Source organism: Bombyx mandarina, chromosome 07, assembly GCF_030267445.1.
Source record: "Bombyx mandarina strain Sakado chromosome 07, ASM3026744v2".
Taxonomy (NCBI): domain Eukaryota; kingdom Metazoa; phylum Arthropoda; class Insecta; order Lepidoptera; family Bombycidae; genus Bombyx; species Bombyx mandarina.
Window position 1 is genome coordinate 5,245,537 of NC_143214.1, and position 24,206 is coordinate 5,269,742.

Sequence of the window (24,206 nt, forward strand, 5' to 3'; positions counted from 1 at the left end):
AACACTGCAACACGTCGGAGTTTTTCTAAGAACGGACGCTTGTTAAGCGCATTACATCTATTAATGAGTTCGACCCTTGTTTCTAAATGTAAATCACACGCATTAGACATTTAAATAATTCGCAAAACTTATGCAATCGAGTCCTAGGCGATCAACTAACGGCATTAGAAAAACAAACGTAACTTCGACATAATTTTGCTGGTTTAAAATTTACATCATGTATCGTCCGATGCTTTGATTAGACAAGAATAGTCGAGATTAATTGAATAGTCAAATATATAACTGTACGTTTTTCAAGAGAAGTGAGTCATACCGTACGTTATCAGACGATGGTTTTCCTGATTTTAATACTGAGATCGGATATTAATTTGATAAGTATATAGGATCTTCTTTAGGTAAGCTATTAGAACTACATATTAAAGATTCTGAAATTCTTCATTAACGTATTATTGTTACGTCAAAGGAGCGTGGTGGTCTTAAATTATGTTTAACACTCGTTAGTCACGAGTGGTAATGTAGTAACAAAAATGTTAAGCCTCCTTGTCCTTTTTACGATGGTGAAATAAAAGAAAAGAAAGATGGCCAAAACAATGGAGTGGGTGATGTGTAAAAAAATTGTCAATTAAGTTTATTTATTAAAAAAATCCGGGTTTTGTTTTTGTATGGCACATTAAATGACATCTGATACGTTAAAAATTAATAAAATTACGTAATAATCGAAAAAAACTACCTAGCTGCGGGATTTGAATATCAGCCCTTAAACTCTTTAAGCCACGACTATTTTAAGTAAGTCTAATCTATCTTAGTCTGGTCTAATATGCTTTGATTATACGAGTATTTTTATTCGCAGAGAACGGCAGAGGAAAAAGACAAATGAAAAATAAAAAAATTTTATTAAATCGAGGAATGTTTATTTCAATTCACTTACATTTCGCAATCATTGTACTATCTATTTACAATATAAGGCTTATTATACATTTAAAACTTAATATGAAAAATATACTATTCCTTTGGAGCACACATTTTATTTGGACGGTACCGTTTACCTTAGTTATTGCTATTAATTATTACTAAACATTTAAAACAATAATATTAAAAATATATTTATTTCCTAATAAAATGTATTGTACTATTCAAATTAGAATTAGCAGTACTACCCTTTGGCGGGTAGGCTGATTAAATATAATAGCATTAACTGCCATCTCGACATTTCCTTCTTTTAGGTCTTAATATTAGAATATATTATACAAAAAATATTACCAAAAACCTCAAAAACGGTTTCAAGGTTGATGCTGATGCAAATAATCAATATTTTGTTTTGCAGTTTTCGTAGGTACAGGAAATGAAGTTTACAATAAAGAATAAGGTGCTGTTAGAAACGGGCCATTTGTTGCTTTGACAGCGACGTTTGATTTAAATTTAGCCTTCCCTGAAGTTGCTATAGCAACCGTACTACTGTTGTGTAACAATCTGATGAATGATATAAAAAAAAAAGACAGCTTAGACGTCAAACATACAAAGAAAACATATCTATTTAAATATATTAAACTAAACAGATAGAGATCATACTGTAAAACTGTTTCATAATCATGCTCACGACTTATGACAAAACAAAAATGACATTATATTATTATTAATTAGGTATATTATGCAAAAATACTGGTTCAGGCAAAATGTTTTATTAAATTGAGCTAAAGTCAATTATCATTAAACTAGAGTTATTATAATTAAATATACAGTTTATCGAAAAATATTTGTACAACACTATGTATTTCTTTATTACTGTTGAAGGCTGGTGGTGAGTTTAACGTTCATTTGATTGTAAATTCATTCACAGAGATCAGCCATTTGCTTGACGGGTTGTCTGTTAGTAGCTCATCATTTTAATAATGGTGCACATGGTGGCACTTGACACATGGTGAGATGCGAGATAGTCTCGAATTTATTATAAGGTTTTCCTACCAGCATTTTCTTCAAATTGTAACGCATGTTGCTGGTACGTACTCCCAGTATGCCAAAGTCTTAATCTTTGCTTTAATACAATTTTTCGTCACTAATTTTATAAAACACATACAGTACGTGAATGGTTCGTATAAATTTTGTAAGGTATACTATGCGTAAGGCGTCGTACAAATTATTCAAAAATGCATAAAAATATATTCAAATGTATTTAAAAATCGATTTATAAATGAAAGTTTATTGGCTAATACCCACAAAAAAGGTCTTTATAACGATAATAATCGAATAATCGATTCAGTAAATGTAACAAAAATAGGCATAAATTTTAATTAGTTTAAGTAACCATAGCTCTGTCGGGTTGCATATTGTTCATGTGATTGTAAGTGAATCTCTGCCCGTAGTCCGGTAGTTTGAGGGTGGTATCCGACCAGGGTGGACTTGGGTTCCATCTCTCCATACACTCTTCTTCTAACGTCAAAGGGGCTGCAAGACGCATGCGTTTCGGTGCGGGGTAGTCTATTGCTGCAGAAAAAAAAACAATTTAGGATTCGTTCTCGTAAAGTCTCTAATTCTAGTTGGAATTACTCCTGAAATCGAAGTAAGGCATAATGTTAGTGATATTAAATTAGTATCTTTTTTAATTGTCGATGAGTGACCGATGTTTGTCATTTACAAAGTACAAATAAACGAACAAAATGTAATATTGTTATCTTTTTAGTATTTGAAAATTTAATTTTTTTTATTAATGTATATAACTATACTTTTTTAAATGCAAATCCTAGAACTAAAAACGGATGAACTAACATGAACTAACGGATGAACTTACGAAAATTCCAATTGGAATTTATGTATTATAGTAATAGTAGAGATATATTACTGGAGATATAACCCAAGGAGGGTTGAGGACAGGCAGGTGGCCGGTCATAATACTACCAAGCTCTTGTGCACCATAATAATAGGACATGCACGCATAACAAAAATCCGCTTAAAGAACAAAAAACGTATCAACAATGTGACACATGCTGTTTGCATTTAAAATAATGTACACAATGAAAAATACGAACATTCTTTAAGAAAGTCTACCGAAAACATGATAATCAGTATTCAAATCAATGCCCTAGCTAAGCCAAGGCATATTGACCAGTAGTCAGAGTCCTTCCTTAAAAATTTCAATGTCAATTTTGGAACAGCATGGACATCTCGACCTCCACGTTATAGATAAACAAAACTATCAGCTCACCTTCAACAGCAGTGCTAGTGCAAGGTTCAGTGACCTGATAATTAATTCTTGGATATTGCTCGTAATATTCCCTCTTGCCTTGATAAGGATACATGTACATATTACTGTTCACTACGATGTCGGCTGGCAAATCGTAATGATGCGGTGATCTGGGAATAAAATAATTAACTACGTTTTAATTGATTTTAATTTATTTTGTTAAGCTTATTTTTCTACCTATTCGCTAGTAGCCTAAGAGGCTATTCCAGCTACGCCCGGACGGTTAGGTGAGCTCGCGGGCTCAACCTGAGAGGTTTTGCTAACATTAGCACTAGCAAGAGCAGTGCTTCGCAGAATCCGGCTTTGGAATGAGCTCCGCTCCACGGTGCTTCCCGAGCGCAATGACTTGTCCTTCTTCAAGTGACGCTTGTGGAGAGTACTCAACGGTAGGCAGTGGCTTGGCTCTGCCCCTGGCATTGCTGAAGTCCGTGGGCAACGGTAACCACTCACCATCAGGTGGGCCGTATGCTCGTCTGCCTAAAAGGGCAATAAAAAAAAGACTACCACTGGATCGGAATCGCGATCCACTGAGTAGATTCGGCGAGAAACTCAGTGAGCTGTGTCGATGGGTTGCTTTTTTACGCCATGCCCTGCTAACAACTTGGAGTCGGCGTAATAAGCCTTATTTCCTCACTGTTCGAATCTGTTATATAATATATACTATCGGTCAAACCGTAAGCCATAAGCTCGATGTTCACACGCAAAGCATCTCGTTACAGAATACATCATCTTTTTCTTATACATTGAACAGAATACATCACTTATACCGAATACATCTTATACAAATTTCTTTTTATTGTTTATATGGGTGGATAAGCTCACGACCCCTCTCCAACCCTTGTGATAAATGACAACTTTAGACATGAGTTCTAAGTTTCAGTTTTATTAAAGTTAGCGTTACTGCTACACGGCAGTAATACTAATAGTTGTGTACATACCTACGCGAGATTAAAAGACGCCCTACCACCAGTAAAGTACCATCAGTAAACATTGAAATAGTGCTCGTTTATATCAGAATGCATGATTCCTTCGTGATGGAAATGGGCAATACGATATACGAATATGATCATTATCGAGAGGCGAATTACAACAGGCTCTTTAGGTTTGAAGAAATTGTCATCTACTTTAATGTCTATTGTCTCCGGTTACCACTCAGTCATAGGATGACTATGAGTTGGTTCGTCTTGAGAGCAACGCAAGAAAATAATACATCATCATCAAAGTAGTAAGTGAAAAACAAATGATGGTAAATTAAGATGTTAGTTCAGTTTTAATATCGTAATCGTTACCAATAATAAATCTATTGTTAATTACAAGCTGTCAATGTATTAGCTCGGCTGTTCTTCTAACAATTGCAATTAACCGAGAGTTAATGAACAAGTCACATGTCAAGTACATTGAAGTCTGTAACGTCTATTTTTGTTTAATCCATTAATGAATTTTATTAGTCTTGTTCAATGTATTAAGTAATTTTCTGATGAAATTCTAATATCGTAAATATGTACTTGTTTAGGGAAGGAACTACCCCAGATCAGATACTGGTGGTAGGACCTCTTGTGAGTCCGCGTAGGTAGGTACCACCAACCTGCCTATTTCTGCTGTGAAGCAGTAATGCGTTTCGGCTTGAAGGGCGGGGCAGCCGTCGTAACTATACTTGAGACCTTATATCTCAAGGTGGGTGGCGCATTTACGTTGTGGATGTCTATGGGCTCCAGTAACCACTTAACACCAGGTGGACTGTGAGCTCGTCCACCCATCTAAGCAATAAAAAAAAAAGATCGCTACACTCTAATAACTTTGTTTTATTATGATTTAAACCACGGCTTAAGTGGCTACAAGAGCACATAGATATTACACAACGCGAACCGTTCACCTCGTAACGTGATGTCGAAGCTCCAATTGTGTATCTGCTGTTCTCTAGTGCAATTGCTTTGTGGCAGAAATAAACTGCATGTAGGTGCCTACATTTTTTTAGGAAAGATTATTCGTGGCTCGAAGGCCTTTTCACTTTCACCAGGATAGGCGGGCGAGCAACCAGAAGGGTTGGGATATGCTAACAGATGACAGAGTCCCTCCAGAGGAGACCTAACAACTCAAGAGTGTAGTTGTGAGAGTTTCACAAGTATTTTTTTAGTATTACAATAAATCATTCTGTATGCGGAATTGCTGATGTCTCATCTTAACTAACGTAGATGGCATGTATTGCTTTAATTATTATTTGAGGGAGGCTTCCATTATTAGTTTTAATTTCAGCATTACTACATAGTTTTGTGGTATTAATATTATAATATATTTACTGAAGAGTTACTAGTCAGTTTTGTAATGGTTGATTTTGGTTTTCTTTAGCTATTAGATATTCATTCTGATAGTCACTTAAATACATAATATATATGAAAAATAAACATGTGCAAGTTCTAATGAGCAACTAATATTGTATCTTAGTTTGTTAACTAATTAAATTAGTGAATTTCAAGTATACTGTTTTATTTTTAGTAAAACAAAAAATTTAATCACGTGACACTGATTTATTGTCAAAAAACCGCAGTTGAATAAACAAAACCAGGCCTTCGACCTGACTCGGTAAAGGTCACGTCAAAACTCATACAAAGATACATCAAGCAACAAACTATCGTACGCGGATACATCACTTAAGCCCTTTAAAAGTAAACCTTTTCATATTTGATTTTGTAAAACTGAATAAACCAAGCAGCGTGTTACGGGGATTTCAGCTTTGTAGCAATAAGTTCAGAGTCGTTGTCAAAGCAAAGTTATATTTGTAAAGTTCGTATGTAATAAATATGGTAATGAAAGGTGTCAAATTACGTGGACTGAGGAACGGACAGATGGACAGGGTGATGATTTTCTTATTTATTATTCTCTCGGAGGTTTCTGTGACCTGACGTTTACTAATTGTATCGGTCGACCTTGGAGCGTGTTTATTTTCATTTTATATTATCAAGCAATTTGATTCGTTATTTGAACTGTATTAAAAAGGCGGAAAACACCGAAAGTACTTTTATTGTTTTTTCCGATTTTTAACCGACTTCAAAAAAGCAGGAGGTTCTCAATTCGACTGTATGTTTTTTTATGTTTGATACTTCATAACTTTTGATTGGGTGAATCGATTTTGATGATTCTTTTTTTATTAGAAAGCTGACCAGACCGGTCCAGTTTTGATAATGGTATCCACGAGAAAACCATATAAGTCTTAAATTTGCATTAAGTACGTGCGCGACAAATAGATGAATAACTCAAAAACTCAACATCACGCCAACCGATTTCGATGATTATTGTTTTTAGTGTATATTAATTTGTTTTGGAATATCTTTTTTTTTCTATTTGAAGTCGGTTTTTGTTAAAGCATCTCTATTTACAATTATTTGGCATTAATAATTGATTTGGATCTTATGAGGATTAGAAATATAACGAATTATCTTTTACTGTTCTATTATTGCAAGCACAAAGCACAAAAATCAGCTTTGTAAGCTGTGAGAAACAAATTCTACCGACTCACCTATCATCGCTGACGGTAGACTGCGGTGAATGCGTTGAGTAGTCCACGGGACCTCTTTCAGTGTACACACCCTCACACAGATACTCATCAACTTTATGCACGTATGAAGACACGTGATACGCAGGGTATTCCACTTCCTGACTCTCCACGTAAGGGTAATCCTGGTATTCCGGATAGCACTGTTCACGTCTGAAGAACTTCTGACATCTCGGGTCTAGAATCCCACAGGGCTGGTTTTGATAGCCGTAGTATTGGTACAGCCAAGAGTTAGCTAGCATTATTGAGGCTTCTTCTTCACTACAGAGAAAAGGATGAATTTACTTATGAAAGTTTTCAGAGGTAGTACATACACTAGCCTTAGACTGTTGATTAAGCAAGAGTTGTTAAGCTAAGTCTCTTAATGACAATTAATGAAATTAATTATTTTATTTCTAGATTTAGCACTGGTGATGATCATAACTCAAGTAAAACTGGGCAGACCCGTAGCGAAATAGACACAGTTATGTGTATATGTCTTGTTCAAAATAGTTGCTTTGTTCAAACTCTAGTTATTAGTGAAGTCTGCTGACTATGGCAATAAAGAGAACAGGGAAATTACAAATTCCACAGGTAAATCACAGATAAATTCATCGTTACATCGACTGAGTCTTTGAAAACCCAAAGAGCAATGTGCTTTCAAATTATCCAAAAAAAATTTTATACTTATCTCTAATTATTAACTGGTAGGAACTCTTGAGTACGGGTAGGTACCACCACCCTGCCTATTTCTGCCGTGAAGCAGTAATGCGTTTCGGTTTGAAGGGCGGGGCAGCCGTTGTAACTATATTCAGATCTTACATCTCAAGGTGGGTGGCGGCATTTACATTATAGATGTCTATGGGCTCCAGTAACCACTTAACACCAGGTGGGCTGTGAGTTCATCCATCCATAAAAGCAAATAACAAAAAAATAAAAAAATATATTAACCAACCTCAGTACTTGGTTTGTAGCCACGATGAACTGCCTTGGGGCATCAGCTGCGTCCTTGACTTGCAAAACGACATGCACCCATAAATATTGTCCATTCCTCTGTTGAAGTTTCACTAATAATATACAACACTTATCCTGTTCTGATTGTGTTACTGAAATACGTTTAAATAATTAGAGTTTTTCATTTAAGAATAATCACAAAAACAGTTTCTGTCTTAGAGTGTATATGTACACTTAGAGTATATGTAACCTTAGAGTGTATATGTACACTCTAAGGTTTTTGTTAACGCCTCAGTTTTCCATAAATAAAACCTAAGTGCGTGTGTGTGAAACGAAAAAAATACTTAGTATTTTTTTTTTATCTTAGTAATAGTATATAATAAAATACTTAGTATTTTTTTCAGTTACTTTGTATTAAGTGATACGCAATTACTATTAAAGTTTTCTCATTTGTTGGAAAATTCTACAAATACTTACTTAATCTATGTTTACTCTGTGCTTCCCTTAGACTATCCCAGTGTATTAGCTGATACCACGATACGTCTATCAGTTCATTTTTGTTCCATCCTAAGTACCATTCACCGCTGTAACAAATGTATTACTAATCAGATTTAATTTTTTCGACTTATTATCATCGTGTCGATATCAAATTAATATGAAAATATCATTCAAATTTCCGACGGTTTGAATATTTTTACAGTTTTTAACCGAATTTAAAAAAGAAGGAGACTATCAAAGCAACTATTTTTTGTATTACTATAGTTATGGAGGACTAAAGTGCAGTAGGTGGACATTTTAATTTGTGGAAACTACCATAAATTTTTTCTTCAAAAAAAAAATTGATAAAACATTCGAAATCATTTTTCAGTACTGTGAACGACAGTTTTATATAAGGATACTACTATTACTGACGGTCGCCTATTCATTAGAACAGAACATAAGAGTCATTTTTATTTTTTATTGCATAGACAGGTGAAAATGCCCACGGCTTGGAGTAAAATCTTTAAGCTTCCCAACACATATGTATATAAGTAATAAATGCTATTCATATTAATAACTTTCACAATAAAACATATTACTATATACTAAGTTTATGTAATTAAACCGACAGAAGTGTCAGCAATTAAAATCGTTCATAGCCACTTCTACGTACTGTGTACAATAACATATCGTTACTTATATTAACTCGTTACGTTCACGAAATTAGCGAAATAATTAGTTCGAAAACCATTGGTAGGACCATTAATCATTCTATAATTAAAGCATCGGCTCACAGCGCACTCTTTGCGCGTTATTTAATCAATTAATCTTCCTTGCGAACTTGATTACACGTTACCGCTATTCGTTAAATGAAAAACTTAATCCACTTCGATCTTTGGATTTAATAAGATCTCCTGATTCGTAACTTGTTAGTACCGTTTCGAGTTTGGGTTTATCGAAAGTGTCTAATTATTTTTGAAATTATTAGATACATTTACTGTATCTATATTGTGCTTGTTTTATTGGTTTATGATACGTAATGTACTTATTTTTGGGTCGTTTAGTTTTATTTGTAACTCAAAAATGTACTACCTAATTGAATATGTAATTTCGAAAAGGGCACATCTCTGAAAATGTAAAATGTTCAGGAAATGAAAAAAAAAAGATTATTTTCTAAAGCAGTGTAAAATTTTAAATATTAACTTTTGAGATATATTTTAGTGTTAATTAGCAATTGAAAATTACTGGTATTATTATAAAATGGGTGTAGGTAAGCTTCAAAACTACATGTATATGAAAAAATGTATTTGACAAAATATGCGACATATGCCCTTTTCGAAATTGCATATTTAATTATTTTTTTGAGTTATATCAATAATGAAATCATTGGTTTTCTTTTTTGTGGACGTGGTTTATTAGAATTCTATATCGTACATGTCAGTCTAACTGGAAGTACTTAGCCTATTGCTGCCGCGAACTAATGTAATTCAGACTAATTTTATATCTCGATTTGGTCTGTGGCACCGGAGGGAACAAAAGAGTTTTGTTTACACATATTAAAATTTGACCATAAGAAAGATGGGCTATAAGGACGATCTTCATCAATTAATTTAATATAAACTTTTTTTATGATTGAAAGATTACTGGTGGCCTGGAGGCCTTTCCAGTTTCACCAGGATAGGTGGGCGAGCAAAGGCTCAGCCAGGAGGGGTGGGATTTGCTAACAACTGCCCGAGCGGAGGCGAAGCGGATCGAAGGAGACCTAACAACTCAAGAGCAATTGCTTCGCGAATGAATCTACTACCGGATCGGAATCGCGACCCGCTGAGAAGATCCGGCGAGAAACGTTCGACGAGTACGATTACCGGGGCTTATAAGCATATTTCTAGTGTTAGAGCTGGAGGCGTCTAATGCAAAGGTTATTGGATCTGATGGATCAATAAGGACGTGTCTAGGGCGTCGACGGTGACTGGCTACTGCATGATCAGGATTCGGGGAGTAGTCAGCGGCGGCAACGAAAACGCGATTATCATGACGTACTTATTACTATGGAAGACACACGTGATGACAACGTTTAAGATAGTTTATGATTACCCATCAACAGCATGTCAGGATAAAGCCACGTGTTGCCTGTCGTGGAACTAAAGAAAACGTGCTTGGTGATCTTACTTGGCGTCAACGTGGAGTATCTTCATGTCCATGGCGTGAAGCGTGGTGAAGACGTTGGTGGCTCCGTGCACCACGCACTCGCGGGTCTCCGGCATCGCGAGCGGCGTGCACACCGCCACAAACACCGGCTCGTTGCGGCTGCACAGCGGCAGATATGACACGTAGTGACCCCGCACAAGAACTACCTAAAAATTTGTATGTAGTATTAATTTGATACTTTCTAAGTTATAGCTTTTTCTGTACCGGTTGATGGATGTTCCAAGCTTGGAGCCGGTTTGAGGTCGGTTTAAAACTTCGTAACTACAAACACTTGTAATTTAAGAAATAGCGGGTCACGATTTCAGGGTCAAAATTTTTTAAATAACAAGAGAATAGATCCTCATGCTATTTCTACTAGTTACCCATTTCTAAATTAACTCCCAATAATTCCTGCCATCTTAATACCTCAATTTTCACTGATTGGTGGAAAGGCAAAACCCTATGCGAATTAATAGGCGACCAATAACCAATAATACCCTTCAATATTAAAATTTCCAAGTGGTGGTATGTATGTTAATGTGAATAGTTAGGACCAGAAGAATTAGGTGACTTTTTCGTTTGGTAAGTGATCGATATTGGTTAAACTGGGTAATATATTATTATTTCACTGAAGGATAAGCGGTATTGACAGTTGAAAGACTGCCCGTCTGAAGAGTGGTAAGGCTGTTGTATCATACAGTTGAGATTCTGACCTCATGATTCAAGGTAGGTAGTGACATTCAAGCTGTAAAAGGTATATGGACACTGGTAAACTGCTTAAATGATCCAAAAAACAATTCTATTATTAATTTAAATTAAGAATTATTAAATACTTTTCAACTGGCAGTTTTTTCGCGTTAAAGAAGATTTGCTGTCATATCAGCATTCTCTACTTACTTTTTGGTCTCCAAATCTCATTTGCCTCCTAGCGTTTCTTGAAACGTTCATTCTACAGAAGAAATGTCTATTCTTTGGTACATTTTCAGTCTCGCCGTTGCCTCCTCGGTTTAATTCTAATTGCACTGTTTGGTGATCTTGTCTATCTATTATATCGAAAACGCTATCTCCATGTATCAATAAATCCTCCTTAAATTAAAAACTCAAATTAAAAATAAAACGTCATGGAATAAATTTAAAATGATATGTAATAGCGTTATTGAGACCACAATGAAGAAACAAAACAGAACCTACCATCGAGTGCCCCAGATACTCCGCAGCATTTTCCGATATATACAATAGTTTCCCATTTTGTGTCATCATCATCATAAAGCCATTCATTGCCTGAAAACATTGTAAATGCGAGCTATTAACTGATTTTATGTTGCAAAGTAAAAATATCGTTAAATTGTAAAATATACCTTTGAAAATCCGATATTAGGTGTGGGAGTCGCTTGCTCTTGATACTGATAGCTGAAATCGTGACTCTTGAACACTAAAACGGAAAGAGAGACCGAGTTATGGGTGAAGTTATAGCAGCGAAAGATAAGATAGCGAACTAAATGCATATTAAACGTCTTAATATGCCTTTTCGTGACTGGAGGTGAGCTGACAAAAAGTTTGGGAGACAGTTTAGGAACGACAGTTCGAGATTTGAGGATAACGTGCGCGTGATGAGTTTAGAAGATTCAGGCCATGTGAACTTGTCGCGGGAAAACTTTTACGGAAATAAGGGATTCCGAGGGCTGACTAAGACTCATGTAATATTTATTTCCAAAATAGGACATAACTATTTTGGAATCTATTGGTTTTAAAACATGCATAAGTAGATATTTTCAAGGCATTGGTTATTCGTCTTTCTTTTTTTATATTTCGATGAATTATAGGAAAGTATCTATATTATGATTTCAGTATAGGTATGTTAGAACCACTGCTCAATTTAGTTTTGCAGTGAAGAAGATACTATATGTATGTACGTTGCGGCTTTAAGATTACAGTAGTTAGGTTAAGAGTCTATTTCAAGGTAAATAAAAGAATTCACTTTGTCTATTGACTTCGGTAACTACTTTAGATAAGCATAAAAGGGTATTTATTTTACAATTTGAAATAGCTACTTATTATTCGTCAATAAACCTTTTAATCTTTCATCACATTACATTGACTTTATATTCACCATTAAAATAAACAGGAAAAAATACATCTAATGGTTCCCGTAAGATTATAAATTAATTAGACCGTCGATTAATCTGGTTATCTAAGTTCATAATTGATTGTTTTAAAATTTATTATAAATTGAATATTTATGTTTAGCTACGGAAATAAATTCATCGCTGAACCGGAGATCACGGTTTCGCGCCATTGTTAGCAAACGACAATAATAAAGCAAATATCCTTTCAATTATTAGACGGCATATTGTGTTTTATATAAGGCACCACAAATTTGCAAGGCAAATATTTTTGTGTGACAAGCTCTTGAACTTACTGCATGCCTATGTTTATTTATGGCTTTTAAATTGGCTTCGTAATAAATGCATCTAATCTCGCATATCGATCGTTAATTAATTCTATGGAGCCGACGGTATTGAGAAGGGCAGACTGATTAAAGTGATTTATTGTGCCCTATGATATTTACGATCAATAATCAAGTAATATGTTAGAAGTTAAAATGACTATGTTAGAGGAAGTCTGAAAGTGGCACCTGTGACAAAGAAGCTGAGAAGTGCGCGTTTGGGATGGTATGGACATGTGAAGAGAAGAGATAAAAATGTGTTTGGTAAGAAAATGTTAACTATGAATGTGGAAGGATATCGAGGAAGAGGTAGACCTAAGAAGAAATGGATCGATTGCGTGAAAGACGATATGGGTAAGAGGGGAGTGAGCGAAGAAATGGTATATGATAGAAGAGTATGGAAGGAGAAAACACGTTGCGCCGACCCCAGATAACTGGGATAAGGGAAGGATAATGATGAATTAAGTAATAATTATAAAGTGCATTGCGACTTGTAGGATTGCAGGGTACACATGGTGTTTTAGGTTTTGAATTTAAGGACTTTATTATTCTTTCATTTCAATTGAAAGTGCCAAATCATAAATTATCCAGCGTAAATATCTGAGCGATCCCATCTGATCGCTTAAGATCAATTAATATCAAATACTTGCTTTCTGTTTATTAATTGCTTTCGAAGGCAGATGAGCATTGAGCCTACATAATTAATTGCTTTGTCTTTGAAGTATTAACTGGTAATTAGCTAATTACTGGTGGTAGGACCTTTTGTGAGTCCGCACGGGTAGCTACCACTACTTTACCTATTTCTGCCATGAAGCAGCAATGCGTTTCGGTTTGAAGGGTGGGGCAGCCGTTGTAACTATTCTGAGACTTTAGAACTCATATCTCATGGTGGGTGGCGGCATTTACGTTGTAGATTTATATGGGCTCCGGTAACCACTTAACACCAGGTGGGCTGTGAGCTCGTCCACCCATCTAAGCAATTAAAACTAAAAAGTAAGTTTTTATTAGTATTCGATAATTGTTAAAAGGTTTCTTTCAAAGTTACCTTGTTGGAAGTAATTCATTTTCCTGACGTAGACGCAGACAAGTGCCATGAGTTGTAGTTGTGACAGTCTCTGTCGGGTGGAGGGCGGCAGAGGAAGCAAGTCTCTGAGGTTGGAGATTTCAGCGTTGATCAGATCCCGCCGCATTTTGCTGGCACCTTTTGTTGATTTTGTCGGTTCGAATCTGCACAGTAATCGATAGTTTTAAATTTTTTAAATAATAAATATTTTCTAAGAACTAACTTACTGGTTTCAAAAGTACTTTAGTCACAAAAACACAACCTTATATTGTGAATTGAGAAATTGAGAACATTTTATTGTATTTATATTTACTGTTACATAAATAATTTCATAATTCCCTTTTGAAAAAGGAACGTTTGGTTTGAACTTTCACAAATTATGTATTCTTTTTTTTATTATTTAAAGATTACTGGTGGCCCGAAGGCCTTTCCAGTTTCACCAGGACAGGTGGGCGAGCAAAGGCTCAGCTAGGAGGGGTGGGATTTGCTAACAACTGCCCGAGCGCCTCCGAAGGAGACCTAACAACTCAAGAGCAATTGCTTCGCGAATGAATCTACTACCGGATCGGAATCGCGACCCGCTGAGAAGATCCGGCGAGAAACTCAGCGGGCTGATGCATGGGTTAGGTTGCACGTCGATTTCTTTGTCGAGTTCGACGAGTACGGTAACCGGGGTTCCTAAGCCTGCTTCTAGTATTAGAGCTGAAGGCCTGTAATGCAAAGGTTATTGGATCTGATGGATCCGTAAGGACGTGGTTATGTATTCTCAATTTTAAAAGAGCAACTAAAAAAGTTGTGTATCCATTTTGCCTAGCAATTTCCTTTTTTAAAACTGCAATCTGTCATTCAGTTTCTTAACAATTTATACATGATTTCCTCAATATCTTCACATCCAGCTATTCCAATAATTCATAAAGTACAATTTTCTAAGGATCAGTAGACAATGCGCGGATATAGTTCCGGACAGGTGTCGTCGGCGATGTTAGAAGAATGCATTAGCATATCTATTGGTTATGTATAGAGGCCCTTAGATTACTGCGCGATAGGTATTTCGTGGGAAATAAAATAAAGCGCGGTTTCGTCTTTATTTTATTTCCCGCCTTGGCTATTAATTAATAAAGCTGCTTTAGATATGTAAATGTTTTTTTTTTTCAATATGCAGATTTTTGCTTTGCTAGATGATCGACAGCTATGTAATTATGATGACAGCACAATTCTCAAACTGTGTTTTCGTGTATTTACCAGACCATGAAGAAATATCATGATTGATAATAACGCTGGTTTTCAAATTAAGTCCCAGTTTCCGATCGTGCCTATGAAATTTCCAAAAAAGAAATAAAGAAAATCATGTCTGATACATACATACAGAATGAAAGAGATAATTAGGAATATCGGTCGAATCTTTGTTTAGCTTTGTTAAGCTTATGTTCCGTCAAGCATTTGGCAATTGTTTTTTTATTTATGTTAACGAAATAGAAATTACGATCCTGTGGCAAGTATCAAAATTTCCGATGTCATTGTTAGTTTCCGCATATATTCCTTATCAACTTTGCTGCCGTGTGTTGAGGCAACTCGTAACACTAAATAAATTTTATTACAGCTTCAAAAGTGATAATTGCACATTACAAATTTTATTATAACGCCGTTGTGCTATTATTATATTGATTTCATAAAGGATTAATAGGATAACATAAAATATTATTTCAATAAAAAATTTATTCACTCAATCAATATTTGTATTCTTATCAGGTAGCTTTAACGGTTTTACCTCACACCTCCTTTTACAAATTATGATAGAAAACGATAGAAAAAACTCATATTTAAAAGTCAGGAGGAAGTGTCCTTCCGTGACGGCTATCCGTGTTAACATGCGGCCGGGCTCCCAAAAGCGGCACATCAATACACGCGGCCCTTTCATCTCACTTGGGAGTCCTTTATAAGAGTCTGATACATTGACCATATATATTTAGTTGTAGAAATTTCACTGTTTTTATTGTAGGATTTCTTGTTTGTTTTAAAAATCATAATTTTAGGTTGTTTTTATTGCGTAGATGCGTGTACGAGCTCATGGCTCACCTGATGTTAAGCACCAGCCCGAACCCACAGACATAACGTCAGTACCGTTTTGAGACTATGTCTATCTCTCAATAATTAATTACGTGTAATATAATTGTTGGGTAATTTTTATTATACTATATTATTCCTTCATCGTGGAAGTAATTCGACCTAATTACGAATTAAGAATTTATAGGAATCCATTCACATGCTCTAAGTACGATTTACATTAAGTAAATTGGCGAGGTGCTTTATTCTGTATTTAGTTTTATTTAGTGTAATTATTTAGTTTTTTTATTAATTATGTACAATGAGCCAGCTATTATACTAGTAGAGGCATATGTTTACTTTATTTAAAACAGTTAGGAATAAGAAACGTCAATGCGAGCTTGGCATTAAAATTCTCCTGAACAAAGCAAGCTTAGGAAAATACCATTTACGTGTATTTTTTATGTTTGAAATATATATTTAAGATTTAAAAAAAAAGCCGGTAAGGCTGGCAACGTTTTTTTTTTTTTTTTTTGCCGTTTTTTAGGTACATCCTAAGTTTTTCTGTCTAATAAATGAAAAACATACACCATACATTTTTCTGTTAACTTGTTGATGTTTTGAGAGAGTCGAAACACTTTATGTAGTTAGAGTTCTAAAACTATTATATTACGTCAATGCTCCTACGTTTATTTGTTTCAATGATTAGGTTTTTTTCAATGACTATGATTGTGGGAATCGATGATTGTTGTTCTGTCGCTGTTATTAATTTGATTGACCGATTGTTAGTTCTCTTATTTTTGATGTTTAACTTTATTGATTGTTCGGATTAATAAATAGTTCGGCTCTGTGAAGCAATCGAAGGGCAGGCATGCGGGTGGTTTGAATTTTATAGCCGTGATTCGTAAAATTGATTTCATCAGGGTTAAATAACTTAATTCCTTCGAACATTTCTTTTAGAAATGATTTTATTAAATACAATTGCATGTCAGATTTTGAGTAAAATATTGTGAACGTGGTCAATACATCAATGTGATAAAAAATACATTGACTTGATTAAAATGCTCAGATGTCTTGGAGAGTTATTATATTTAATTGTAGACAAAAAAACTGGCTTTATTGACAATAATTAAAGCACGAGGTCACATTTTCAAGAATCTTTTCAATATTTTTCCTTAGCATTCCACTGTTATTTTTTACTTTAGCGGTTGACACGCATTATTCAGCTCATCAGCATTGCCACGGGCACTAAAATTATTTTAAGGCGCATACAAATATCGTTGTGACAAGTTAATTCTGCAGTATACCCTTCAATTTTTTTAAAGGGATTTTATGACCTGGTAACTAAGACCTTTAGGTCAAGTCCTATTTTAATTTGTATTCTTATTTTTATAAAAAATGATAACATGGAGTGAAATGAAATGAAATGAAGATGATTAATTTGAGACATTAATCAACTGGGATGAAATTAAATGAAATGAGATGAGATGATATGGGATGAAATATAATCTCAGTAAAATTATGGTTATTTACTAAGATTTTTCAGTGGACTTTTTGGAAGATTCCGAGAAGCTACGTCCAGCGGCTTTGTTTCATTTTACCACATTTGTGTACTTTCATAGATATTAAACAGTTAATAAACCACCGTTATTACCTATTTAAACCCGAAGAATCACTAAATAGACAAAATAAAACAAATCACACAACTTCACTCCTCGCGTTCCCGCCAAAAAGTCCATACATACCCTTCGAAATTACCGTACAAAACGCAGAGATGAACTAATTTAAATCACAATAAGAATTTACAATCGATATTAATGTTTAAATTATGATATCGAACAGTTCATTTTTGTCATGATTCGGACAACACGCATTCCTCAATTAACAAATAACAACAAGGCCTCGCGTTAAGTTCTCGTATCGATTTTATACTAAATCGATTCGACAACGCATCGACTAACTAGATAATCGTTTACGTATCGAATACGTACAAAAAGCGCATTCCTAACATAGTTGGAGGCGTGAATGATGTGGACCCGTCACGGTGAGCATCTGAAGCGCGTAAATTCTTCCGTGTTACATTAGTACCACATCCACGCTGAGAGCATTAAATAAATCGAATTGTAATGTGGGATTACTTAGACGAAGCGGTGGAAACGAATAGATAATTGTTATTCTTAAACTGAAATATTGTGTATATAATTTGTAGCGATTAGGTCGTGGTCGAGCGGTATCTTTGTGCCTTTCTAGCAAGATTTTACTGGTTCGTCTAAGGGTCTGTTTAGAGAGTATTAGCTCTTGCAGAATCTAGATTCCTTAGCAGAGAAGTAACAGAGCAACGTATCAAATATCTAAACTAGTTACTTTAGAATAAAAACATTAAATTTTAAATATTAAATTGTATTATGAATCGTTGAAGTTTCTTTAAAGTTTTTGTTTGTAAAATTATACAATACTTACTGGATAAAATAATTACATAGATTATTAAATCGAAAAGGCGAATCAAACAGTCTTTAGAACCAGTTTAATTGACCTATTGCAGTAATTTGTTATTTTAAAAGATTGGTATACCGTATACCCACCCACTCACCTAATACTTATTTGTTCGACATTGGAAATCGTACATTTGAAATACTTACCGTTACGATTTATTCCATATTACCGCTGAAATATTAAGTTTAGTTAGTATATCGAAATATAGTACATTTTAATGTATTTATTTTTGAATTTATACATAATCTTAGTGCCGATAAGGTGTTAAGTAAGAAAAACAATTTTTATTTATATTTTCTTGGAACGATTTTTTCACATTAGATGTGTGATCAAACACACTAAATACTCTGTGCAAAATTTTCCATCTTTGAAATAAGAACGCGAGGTTTTGCCTCGCGTCTGAAATAGATAGGAAGGATTAACGTAATCGTGTGAACTTGCGTTACGTGTACGGTCAGGAAAATAGCCATTTTATTTTCTGCCCCTGCTAATTGTTACTCTGTGACTGAATGTTTGAAGTTTAACAAGTGTCGCCGCTGTAGGCGTACGACTGGCCCTTCTTGTGATGAGTGCATACCGTCACTCATGAACTTAGCAAGGGGTACAGTGTCTACAGAAAAAAAAAAATATTTTTTTTATTGCTTACGTGGGTGTGCGAGCTCACAGCCCACCTGGTGTTAAATGGTTACTGGAGCCCATGGACATCTACAACGTAAATGCGCCACCCATCTTGAGATATAAGTTCTAAGATCTCAGTATAGTTACAACGGCTGCCCCACCCTTCAAACCGAAACGCATTACTGCTTCACGGCAGAAATAGGCAGGGCGGTGGTACCTACCCGCGCTGACTCACAAAACGTCCTACCACCAGTAATGTAAGTCAGATAGATATTTTATTGCTGCTAGTAGCGCATATTTGAAGCCCACTTGGGTAAGTACCGCCATCTTGCCTATTTGTGCTGCGAAGGGTGGGATATCCTTTATACAACTTAATCGAGTTTTCGATCATATACTTCCAGGTGGCTAGTGACGTTCACATAGTGATTCGGTTTCCAGTAATCGCTTTATTAGATTCGAACTAATCTCGTCTAGAGAGCCAATTTAAAAACTAATTTACGTACTATATTGGATTGATCCGATTTTGGGTTTAATACCATTTCGTTCTTTTTTTTTCTTCTGCAAAATCTATAATGTAATTTCTGCTGTTTTTGTCCGGTTTTTTTTTGTGATTCTTGAGTGGTAATTGAATTCGTTGCAGTCTTCCTGGAAGAAGAAGTCTAAGAAGACTCCATGCTCCGTAAAACACTACGATGAATATATTGAGTATACTTTCGTATATAAAATATTGCTACGTAACAAATTTTATACATTTTTAGAGGAAAAAGGTTAGGTTTTAACGCATTTTAAGAAGATTTATTGAAGAAAATGGATCACAATTAATTTTTAAGAAAAAAATTCTCTCTTCATAGGAATAGCAAAAAAGAAACAGTTTTAACGATGTAAAAAAGTATAGAAAGCGAGCTTAACTCATATTTGAGCTTTTTCTGAAGTCCAAGAACACAGTAAAATAAGCCATAAAACGTATTACCTGTGTAAAAGTTTGAAGTCAACTCTTGCGTCTTTTTTCAGCACAATAATTGCAGTATCAATTAACACGAGATCCGTAAAAGGAAATAATATTAGCTACGTTTCTATAAATTCGTCACGAAAATAAACATTCATACGTAACAAATTATAACAAATACTTTATACCATACAAGGCTAAATAGATCACTGAACAAGAGAACAAATTGAAATTGTCATGTTAAAATATCCTTTACGCAAAAAGAGTTAAGGTTTAGATTATACAAGGGTATTTTGGTTGAATTATCAGTATTTTTTGTTTGGCGTACATCAATGCTACCGGCATTTGACGAACCTAATGTAGTTAGCGTGTTGGTAACAAAAATACTTGATTTCATCGGCGGTGCTAACAAATTCTCATTTTCATCAGTCGATTGTCGTTTGACGTTTGAGTGTATTTATTTAAAGATCGTTACGTGAACGTGACCTTGATTAAGTTTATTTTGGATTATAACAAACATTTCATTTATATAGTCTTATTAACGCAATTAAAGATATAATTTCTAAGTGCTCATTTGAGACCTACCAAAGCGAACCCCATCTTGAGAATTGAGTTCAAAATCGGAGTTCGACTGTTTTTTTTTGTTGTTGCGTAGATGAGTGGACGAGCTCACAACCCACCTGGTGTTAAGTAGTTACTGGGGCCCATAGACATCTACATCGTAAATGCGCCACCCACCTTGAGATATAAGTTCTAAGGTCTCAAGGATAGTTACAATGGCTGCCCCATCCTTCACACCGAAACGCATTACTGCTTCACAGCAGAAATAGGCAGGGCGGTGGTACCTACCCGTGCGGACTCACAAGAGGTCCTGCCACCAGTAATTACGCAAATTATAATTTTGCGGGTTTGATTTTTATTACACGATGTTATTCCTTCACAGTGGAAGTCAATCGTGAACATTTCTTGAGTACGTATTTCATTAGAAAAATTGGTACCCGCCTGAGCTTCAAGCACCGGTGCATCGCCCAATACGAATGCACCGGACGTCTTATTCATTAGGCCACGACGACTTTTGTCCTTATTATCTGCACTATATGGTATCGGCGTTGTCTTCTTTTTCCATTCTAACCTATCACACGTCTTTATTTCTACCCAGGGTCTTTTTGGCCACGTTAATCTTCTGCTCTTTATTTTCTCTGTCACTGGCGGTGCTTTCAGACTTCCTCTTATATAATCATTTCTAAATTAAGGACTAATTTACTATTTAGCTTAAAAACCATAACTGCATCGCAGCAATAATAAACGGGATGACCTTCTCGTGTGGGTCAGTGAACCCTACATTCAGCCTAGCCTTAGTAATTACAATTACTTTTGACTGTAATTTCATGACGCAATTCTCTCATCGTATATGCCATTTGTTACCACTTACTGGTGGTGGGATCTCTTGTGAGTCCGCGCGGGTAGGTACCACCGCCCTGCCTATTTCTGTCGTAAAGCGGTAATGCGTTTCGGTTTGAAAGGCGGGGCAGCCGTTGTAATTATAGTGAGACCTTAGAACTGATATCGTAGATGTCTATGAGCTCCAGTAACCACTTAACACCAGGTGGGCTGTAAGCTCGTCCACCCATCTAAGCAATAAAACAAAATACTAATATTTTTGAAATTATTGTCTACATCCTGAGGTTTTCTCAAAGAAATATTGGCGAGATCGCTGTAACATTCGTCACTGTTTTTCATTGCCATGTCCGGCACGTAAGTGTTATTACACTATAGTATTATCTATCTATCTAAGTAACCAATATGCTAATCACGGAATATTTTTATTGTTTTAAATAATAAGTTCTGCATATTAACATACAGTATATTATTTTTCGGGGGCTTTTAATTAGGTAATTGTCTGAATACTAATTTTGGTTGCAGAATTAACAATTAATTTTCATTTAATTTGTTTTAGTGGAGGCATACAGATGTGTTACTTTCTTATATGTTATATAAGTATAAAGGCTGTCTTTTTTTTTCACACGACTCACTTCTCATCTAGTATTAAGTTTTTTGATTCCGCATCACGTGGAAACACGAGCTTTTATTTAGCATTTGTAATATTTTACATTAGTAGGTTGGAGAGTTGAGGCTTCGACCTCATATGTCTCATGATGAGAGACGGCATTTACGTTAACGTCCGGCTTTCACCAATTTATACTACAATAAATACTGTGCTACAGTATTTAATACACATAGGATTCATTCTCTTTTCTAAAAGAATTTCAATTTTAAATTCAAATTAAATTTAAATTTGTTTGTTTGTTGAAGTTAAATTTTTAAAACCGTCTTAGCGACTGGTACTCAATGAAAATTAAATTAAAAACATTAGGGTTTCTGAAAACGTGATTTTAGCTATAAGTGTATTGCATATACCGATACATTATGAATTGTAAATTTAGCTATAAAAAACACGAACGCAGTAGCGCAGGAACACAGATGTGTGAGCAGAACGTTACTGGTAGTAGGACGTCTTGTGAGTCCGCACGGGTAGGTGCAACCACCCTGCCTATTTCTGCCAGGAAGCAGTAATGCGTTTCGGCTTCAAAGGTGAGACAGCCGTAGTACTGTTAAAAGTGAGACGTTACAGCTCATGTCTCAAAGAAAGTGGCGGCATTTACGTTGTAGATGTATATGGGCTCCGATTGCCACTTAACATCAGGTGGACCGTGAGCTCGATCAGCCATCGAAGCTTTAAAAAAACCCTTGACCGTTTTCAAGAGTATAAAGCATGAGTAATATAAGTGTATTAAAAATGTGAACAAATCGGCATTCGTCCAGTCTTGAACCGTGAATGTGCTAGTGACTGATGTCGCTTAAATATAAGTTTTTTTAACCATGTACGTTATAAATTTAATTATTTAATTAGTTCTACTAAAATAAAAAAATAAAAAAAAAAACTAGTAAAACTCTAGCGGTAATTGGTATTTCTGATTCATTTTTGGATTATACCTATATAGTATTTATTTTCTTCGGATATCGTGAGTCATAGACATAATTAAAATTACAGATAAATCTCGCGTTATTATTGTCATTATATTGTTTCTGATGTTTGGATTACTTTATGGTTTTTGTGGCCACGAAAAGTGCAAATTTTGATTTAATTATTTTTGTGCATGTACGACACGTTACGTTCCATGAAAAATTTTCATAAGTTAGCATAAGTTTTTCGGAGGTAACACTGAATATAATACTCGTAGGCTGCTCTTTCGTAATACATTAAGGTAAATTTAAAATATGAGAGATAGAATTGTAAATGTGAACCCCTATTATAAATATAACTTTATACAATTTTATTAATATTCGAAATACAATTGTAGCAGATTAGTAATATATTGATTATATGCTTCAGTAATATTTTCAACATTTTTTTAATAAAACCCAATATAAATATCAAATAAGAGTTCCTAGTATCACCTTTTTTAAATATAGTTTCAATAGTTTATTAAAATAATACACTGATGGAATTTCCAAAATAATCGTCCATTTCAAAGAAACAAGAACAAAAAAATAAATAAAAAAAAACTTACCTTAAAAACATTTTAATTGCTTGACGAGTTCCCGATAAATAAATAAAAAAAAAGTCACTTGAACACAAAACAAATAATACGATTAATCCATTATTAAATCAATCAAAAACAAAACACGACCACACAGCTGGAACGTTGAAGTCTTAATGACGAGTCAATAAATGAAACAACCCTTTACACAAAACTCCACAATTTTAAAGTTATAATTCGACCATAAAAATAACAATAAAATGCACGTGCCCGCCATAATTTAACACCTATACAACCTCACACGGGGCTTCCTCAAATGCGCGTCATAAAAAAAAAAACTTATTCTAAAAATGGAAACTAACAAGGCTGCGTCAATTTATGCGTGAGCTTTTTATTAGAATGAGATTAAGGCTCGATCCTGAAGCTTATACTTCCGAGCGCGAGCGCACCGGGACTGAGACTATAAGAGGCTAGCCAAGCCTCTCTTTCCCTCGAGTCTTATTTTCTTTTTTTTTACGTTCGATACGCACCTCAACCTTTATGGAGGGGAGTTACGAAATAAAAAAAAAAAGTTTTTATTTTATTTTAAATTCGGAGCGTTATTCGTAATGAAAAACCGTAACAACATTATTTACTCGTAAATAAACGATGTCTGCGTTTAGAGAAG

At 34.9% G+C, this 24,206-nt stretch overlaps 1 protein-coding gene across 1 annotated transcript; it reads right to left on the bottom strand.

Annotated features, from left to right (window-relative positions):
• Positions 1 to 897: 897 nt before the first annotated feature.
• On the bottom strand, positions 898 to 23,982 carry LOC114250447 (PAS domain-containing protein cky-1). Its single transcript, XM_028184325.2, has 11 exons — positions 23,570 to 23,982; positions 13,880 to 14,061; positions 11,747 to 11,820; positions 11,580 to 11,669; positions 11,286 to 11,474; positions 10,371 to 10,555; positions 8,199 to 8,305; positions 7,723 to 7,873; positions 6,753 to 7,049; positions 3,200 to 3,348; positions 898 to 2,481 (listed from the first exon to the last, which is right to left on the bottom strand). The coding sequence occupies exons 1-11, from the start codon at positions 23,578 to 23,580 to the stop codon at positions 2,294 to 2,296; spliced, it is 1,623 nt and encodes a 540-aa protein (XP_028040126.2). The 5' UTR covers positions 23,581 to 23,982; the 3' UTR covers positions 898 to 2,293.
• Positions 23,983 to 24,206: the final 224 nt, after the last annotated feature.